General features: G+C 31.2%; 1 protein-coding gene across 1 annotated transcript in view; it reads left to right on the top strand.

Annotated features, from left to right (window-relative positions):
• LOC108691226 (zinc transporter ZIP3) overlaps nt 1–4,706 on the top strand; it is a 10,198-nt gene extending 5,492 nt beyond the window's left edge. Inside the window, exons 2-4 of the mRNA XM_018198902.1 lie at nt 3,075–3,396; nt 3,805–3,972; nt 4,320–4,706. Of these exons, the coding sequence (XP_018054391.1) occupies nt 3,075–3,396; nt 3,805–3,972; nt 4,320–4,529 (700 nt within the window). The 3' untranslated portion in view covers nt 4,530–4,706. The remainder of the gene's footprint in view (nt 1–3,074; nt 3,397–3,804; nt 3,973–4,319) is intronic.
• The last annotated feature ends 2,430 nt before the right edge of the window (nt 4,707–7,136 follow it).

Here is a 7,136-nt window from a genome sequence, read left to right as displayed (position 1 = left end):
TTATATGATATTTTCAAAATATTATAATATTATAACTTATTTTAATTTTTTTTAATAATATCCATATAACATTCTAGAAATATTTTGCTCTTATAGGAATGAAGCATTTGTAACTTTTTTCAAAATTTATAGGAATTTGGACAATGGCGGAGTCACATTATAGTTACAGTGTCTATTTTAAAGAAATATTGGATTTAAACTTTAATTCATATAAAAAAATTAAAAAGGTATCAATTTTAAATAAGCTACTAAATAAGCTATTCTCTGTTTTAAAACAAATCCTCTGCTTTAAAAACACAAATTATTTTCTTATATTATTTTTAAAGCAGTGAATTTGTGTTTTAGATCAGAGAATTTGTGTTTAAGCGATAAATTTGTTTTTAAAGCAGAGGTAATAATACTGCAAATGAATTTAGTCTTGCATGGCTATGACAGATTTCTCAATCTCAATAGTTGTCAACTTTAATATCTCGATTCACAGGACAAAGCGACGCTTATTTCTTCAGATTTTTCTGTTTTATGCACAAACGCGTCGAATAATTTTATTGATTTTTTTAGCTGTGTGCAAGCTGAATTATATAATTATCAATTTTTCTGCTAAAGTAGTGAATTTGTGTTTTTAAAGAAATGAACCACTGCTGTGACAGATTTCTTAACCTGAATAGTCGTCAACTGATATATTTCGGTTCGTGGAGCAGCATGACACTTTTTTCTTGTCAAATTTTTATTTTTACGATTGATCGCATTGATTGTATTTTTATCAAAATTTGAGGTGAACAAGGTCTTTTTAATATTTATCATCTGCAGTATTTCAAGAAAATACAAATAAAACAATTTTACAAAATCAACTCTTCAACTCAAATAAATTTCTCTTCAAAATTTACTCTTCAACTCAAACAAAAAAATTTCGCTGAAGTTAGTTCACGTTTTGGAATACTTCAGCGAAATTTCAGCATTTCAGAAAAATTTCAATTTAATTTCAGCAATTTGAAAAATTCATTTTCAGTAAAATTTCTGTAAAATTTTAGAGAAATTTCCTAGAAATTCTAGGAAAAATTTCTTAGAAATTTCTATAGAAGTACAGAGAAATTTCAATTTTAGCGATTTTTCAGTATGTCAGCTGAAAAATCACTTTTAGTGAAATTTTAGTAAAGAATAATAACAAATTTCGTTTATTTTTTTGGATCTCGAATTCAAACTTTTTTTATGGCAAATAGTACTATTAGATGAAACATTAATTCCAGTAAAATTTCAAAATGAGCATAGGCACAGTTCCGGAAATAAAAAGGGAAATAAAAGAGGATGAAAGCACTTCGATCTGTGAGAGGCAAGGGGACTCACTTTAAAAAAGCACCCCAATCTGTAAAAGGCGGCATCAAGTGTCACTTCAACTCCATCTCGGGGAATTTTTATGCTAGACGAGAACTAAGATTATATTTGAATTCGACGTAAAACAATCTATAAGAAATGATATGTTTCACTTCGTTAAATATATATTTTATTGCTTGGTATGGATACTTGAGTTTCGTGTATTTCATGGGTTATGAGGAAACATCGTTTTCATCTCTTCATATCTCCGGAATCGTGCCTATGCTCATCTTAAAATTTCTCTAGGATTAATGTTACATATAGTACTATTTGGCATAAAAAATATTTGGAATTCGAGGTTCAAAAAATGGGCGAAAAAACAGGTCTTTTTGCCATCATTCTTTTCAACAATTTTACTAAACATTCCAAACGTGAAATAATTTCAGTGAAATTTTTTTCACCAGGGAGTGCATTTTAAGTCAAATAATAAAACATTTCGTAAAATTATTCTCAAGTATTTCTTTTCTATTCAGTATTTCTTTGGAGAATCCAACAGAATATAAATGAATATCAAATAAATTCAATCTTAAAAACATCTTCGTCAAGACAACCTTAAATCAAACAAAAATTCCTTAAGGAAGAACTTTTCGAAGATCGTCTTATATCGTGATTATGAATTATTACGATTTCAAGATCTTAATTGAATAAGACACTCTTGATCAAGACGATTTTAATGGCTCCTGCACACTGGAAACGCTTGCCACGCAGCAAAATGTGATGCGATAGCCAATAAGCTTATAGCTCTTAATGTGTTCATTGGTTATCGCGTTGTCTTATTCAATCAAGATCGTTTTGAAATCACAATTCATAGTCACGAAATAAGACGATCTTCGAAAAGTTCTTCCTTAAGGAATTTTTCAGGAGTCATAAGTGCTGCCTTGAGCTTTGACTATAAATATGGGCTATTGTAGAATCAGCATTAGGAATTAAACGTTGTTTAAACTGCCTCTTAGCACTTTTTTCGTATTTTTCACGCATATATAAGCAATCACAGAAAGGTTGCAACACTTTTTTTTTCGATGGGTTTCGGAATGCAGGCTTGCTCATTGATTGGTTGATTCTTATTTATAGATCTCTGAGTAAGAACCAATCACTTGGATGAGCAAGCTGCGTTTTCGAAACATCAAAGAAAAAATATTGCAATCTTTGGCACTGCGCACAATAGAAGGAATAAGGAATAAAGACTGAATGATTTTAATCTATCAGAAATTATACATATCAGAAAGATATATTGAAATACACGGTTTCTGATAGATTGAATGGTTTATTTTTTATTCCTAATTCCTTATTCCTTCTATTGTGTGTAAGGCCTTTCTGTGACCTGTTGTATCTTTGTGTGATCTCGGTTTTGTTTCCCTTTGATCGAATTAAGATACCATTACATGCGTCGAGCGTCGAGCATTTGGGCAGAAGATTATTGCGCAGAAGTTTGAATCTCCAGATTCCTGCGCAATAATCTTCTGCACAGCTTTTTAACGCAAAATGATAAATTATGTTATATTCTGATATACACTATTTTAACATATAATGCTGAAAATTTATATTTATTTATACAGTGTAAACTACAAGATTCCATTATTAGTGTTTCTCGTACATTAAATTCAATTTTAGTAAAATTATTAAACATATTACTGCTCATACTTTGACGCTCGACGCTGCCATGTAAAGATTATCTTTACATCTATCTTGAATGATCAAAATTATAGTGTTGGTTACAATGCCGCCTCGCAAGACAGCAAGATGTACATGTCCGAAGGTGACGTGAAATTATCGTTCAATTACCGTCAAAATCCTCTTGATGATAGTGCCAATAATGCGCGGACGTTTACTAGCTACGGCGCGACGAGATGCATCGCATGTAACTGTCGTTCAAGACTGTTAAACAAAGAAAATACATTTTTATGTCACGGAAACCATGGCGAACAATATACCGATGCCAATACTGGTCTCGCCGGTCTTGCTCTCGCTCTCACTGTACATGCCGTTCTCGAAGGACTTGCAATAGGATTGCAGACAAAAATCACTGAGGTATGATACTAATTACTATTCAGTGTAATAAATAGTAATGAGAAGAAAGATAAATTGGATTTAGATAATAACAGTAATAGTAGAGTAGTGACAATGTTGTTTCCATGTTAAATTTATATCGAATTTGCATAATTTTTAAATATGTAATTTAATGAGTGAGAGAGAGAGAGAGAGAGAGAGAGAGAGAGAGAGAGAGAGAGAGAGAGAGAGAGAGAGAGAGGATGGAATATATGTATTATTTTTATAATGTATTTTCTGTATTATATTTACGAAGCAATATATATTTATGAAGCAAATATTTGTGTAAGACGCATTACGAGATATCACAATCTCAATTTTATCGTCAGATTTTCCGAAGAATTTTGTATATTGCATGCGATATTATAAAAAATATGTTTTTTTTTTAAGGTACTGTTATTAACCGGAGCGGTAGCATCACACAAGTTTGTCGTCGGTTTCTGTTTGGGACTGGAATTAGCGGGAGTTAGTAAATCTGTTCCTAAATTAATATTTGCGATTTTTCTGTTTGCTATTGGATCTGTCGTTGGAATCGGCATTGGCATGTTAACATTTCAGGTGAGAAAAGCTTATTTTTCGACAAGTTCTTATTTAAATATCATTGGATAACATCAATTTGGAAGAATATATCTAATAGCAAATTCGATTGGATGCGCATTGGTGCACATTAAAACAGTTGTACATAAATTGACATAAAAATATGGTTAATATAAATATAAAAATAGATTAAATTATCCTCAATACACTTTATTGCTTTTAAGTAAATTCCGTATTTTGTAACTAGAAATATTTGCATTTTACTTTTACACAGATTAAATCAGTGGACAACAGCTTTAATATGCACACTAGTGCGCATATCTAACCAAATTCGCTATAATTCTAATATCGATTTTAAATATGCATAGACGGATACGGATTGGTCCAAGGTGATACTGCCAATTTTGCAAGGTCTAGCAGGTGGGACTTTGCTATACGTCACCGTAAGTGAAGTTCTTCCGAGGGAAAGGATTCGATGGCACAAAAATTCACGCAGATTTGCAGGCATTTTACAATTTCTATCGGTAGTCGTTGGATTTGTCGTCATCTTTCTTCTTAATAACTATATAAGCGAGTGAATTAACTCCAACATTAATTAAAGTAAGTATTCCGAAATCGAGTCACTTCGGGCAATATGCTAATTACATCGTGTATATTCTCATAAAGCTGTGATGTACATCGAATATATGTTGCACTGTAATTTTAGATATATATTGCTATTCAAGTAACTGACATTTTTTGAGCATTTGAGAATATAGGAGCATTAAGAATACAAAAGAATATTGAATTTTTGTAACTGTGCAATTCTTCTTGTGATAATAGTTTAATATTTTAATAATTAATTTGATTGTGTAATATAATGTAAATAATATGTAACTTTTTTGTTTGTAACAAAATTAAAATTACGAAATATCAAACTCTTTAAACACAATAATGATCATGATTTAGTTTTTTATATTTTTAAATATTGTATTAATATAAAATTCCATAATTAAAAAGATTAATTAGAAAATTTATTTAGTAATTGTGCACTATATGGGATCCAGCTTTGATGACTTTGACCTTGATGTCCTTGATATATGTTGTAAATGACTTCTAACAAATTTTAGTTGGCGCTCGTTAAAAAGTTATTAACAAAAAAGTTTAAGATTAATTATTAACAAAAAAATGTTTAAGATTAATAATGTTTCATTTTTACTAGTTTCGTTATTAAGAAACTGCATATATTCCTTTCCTGCTCCCTCTGTCTAGAAGCGTCCGATTTTCTATGCGAAGCGAGTTCCACTCTATCTCTTCTTTTGTCAAGAGGCGACCGATTTTTCGTGCGAGTGAATCTTGTGATTCTTTTGCGTTGAAAATCGTGCGCTTCTAGGCGGGGGAGGGGAAAGAGGGGGAATTAGGTGGAACTCGTTTCGTGTGGAATGTTATACGCCTCGAGGCAGGGTGCGAAGTAGGATTGAAGTTACTTCGCTTGGAAAGTCGATCGCTTCTAAGTAGGGAGAGAGGTGGGATGAACCCGTGGTAGAAGAATTACATAATGTGTGCAGTTCGGCCAAACTACGTCTACTTTTGTTCTGTGTCGTCAGGGAGCAAGAGTTACCAACTGAAACTGAAACGTAAAATATGGGGAGAGGAAGGGGAGACGGTATTCATAGTTCGTTTTTATTTTAAAACCGTCTTAAATACCGTATTAAGATGCTAATACAGTCAGATTGACTTATGACATCTTAAGACTGTCTTAAATGCAAGAATCGATTATGAATACCGACATCTTGAAATTGGTATTGAATTTTTCCTTGTTTGACTTTATAATGCATCTTAGATTGTCTTTTTATAGAAAAGAATGTGTTAAATAAGGAAAGTTCTGTACCAATTTCATGACGCGAAACAGGCCAATATTCATAATCAATTCTTGCATTTAAGATTGTCTTAAATACAGTCTTAAGATGTCATAAATCAATCCGAGGACTGTATTAGCATCTTAAGACAGTTTTAAAAATAAAATAGTTTAAAAGTTTAAAATAAAAAGTTTAAAATAAAAACGGACTATAAATTCCATTTCATGTTTAGCGTCTCACAGTTGGTTGTCCTTCCTCCTTATGAACAGTCCATAGAATAGAGAGGGCAGAGACACTGTTCAATCGTACACCATCATGTTATCCCTTCCACCATGGGTGAACCTCGTTTCGAGTAGAAAATCGTGTGCTCCTAGGCAAGGGGAAAGATGGAGTGAACTTCTTTCGCGTGAAAAGTCAAACGCCTACAAGGAAGGATATAGGGTAGTTTTTGATTGTATATGATAGAAATAAGACATTATTTGTTAAACTTTTTTTATTAATAACTTTATGAATAACTTTATGAATAAAATAAAATTTATTGGAATTCATTCAGAGTCATGATCTTGATAACATATATCAAGATCAAGGTCATCGGAGTTGGATTCCCTATAGTTCAAAATCATCATTTATTTTATTTCATTCCGTAAGATTTTGCCATAGTTTTTCAGATTATTCAACATTTTACAAATATACTGTAATATAAATTATTCATAATAATTATTCATTGCTTTATCGTCAGTTAAAAATGTTTGCCATGTATACATATAGTATCCGAAAATAGAGTGATTGAATGTTTATTGATGTGAGAAGCGATAATTCGAAAATAAAAGATAATTTGTTTTGTAATTTTTTCAAAAGTTTGCTAGGCGATGAATATTTTTTTTATGTCGCTTTGAGATGATTATACTATTGTATATTATGTATTATAAAAAATTATATATGTTTAAATTATATATGTAAAAATTCCTTTTTCTTTTCAAACTGACTTTTGTTCCATGTATTTGTGAAATGTCTTTAAAAATTAAATGTTGTTTTTGCTTTAGAATTATTGTTATGCCATGTTTCAACAACGTAGACTAATTTTTCTCATGTATGTCTCTTCTCAGAAGACCTTAATTATGCGTTTAAAATAGAGATAATTTGAATTTTTCCGAACCTGCTAAATAGCTTAGAAAAAAGCTTAGAAAATTCAGCTTAGAAAAGCTCATCATCGTACGTTTTTTTCTTTGACAAGTTCTTGCTGCATAAACAAGCGGCAATTCCGAGAACGGACTCAATTCGTTAGGGATCGAAATGTAAGAGCGTTTATCTTTTAAAAAGCTTTTTTTACTGCTGTTCTAATTTGCG

This window comes from Atta colombica, unplaced genomic scaffold (assembly GCF_001594045.1).
Source record: "Atta colombica isolate Treedump-2 unplaced genomic scaffold, Acol1.0 scaffold42, whole genome shotgun sequence".
NCBI classification, from domain to species: Eukaryota; Metazoa; Arthropoda; class Insecta; order Hymenoptera; family Formicidae; genus Atta; species Atta colombica.
This window is presented reverse-complemented; position numbering and strand designations above follow the sequence as displayed.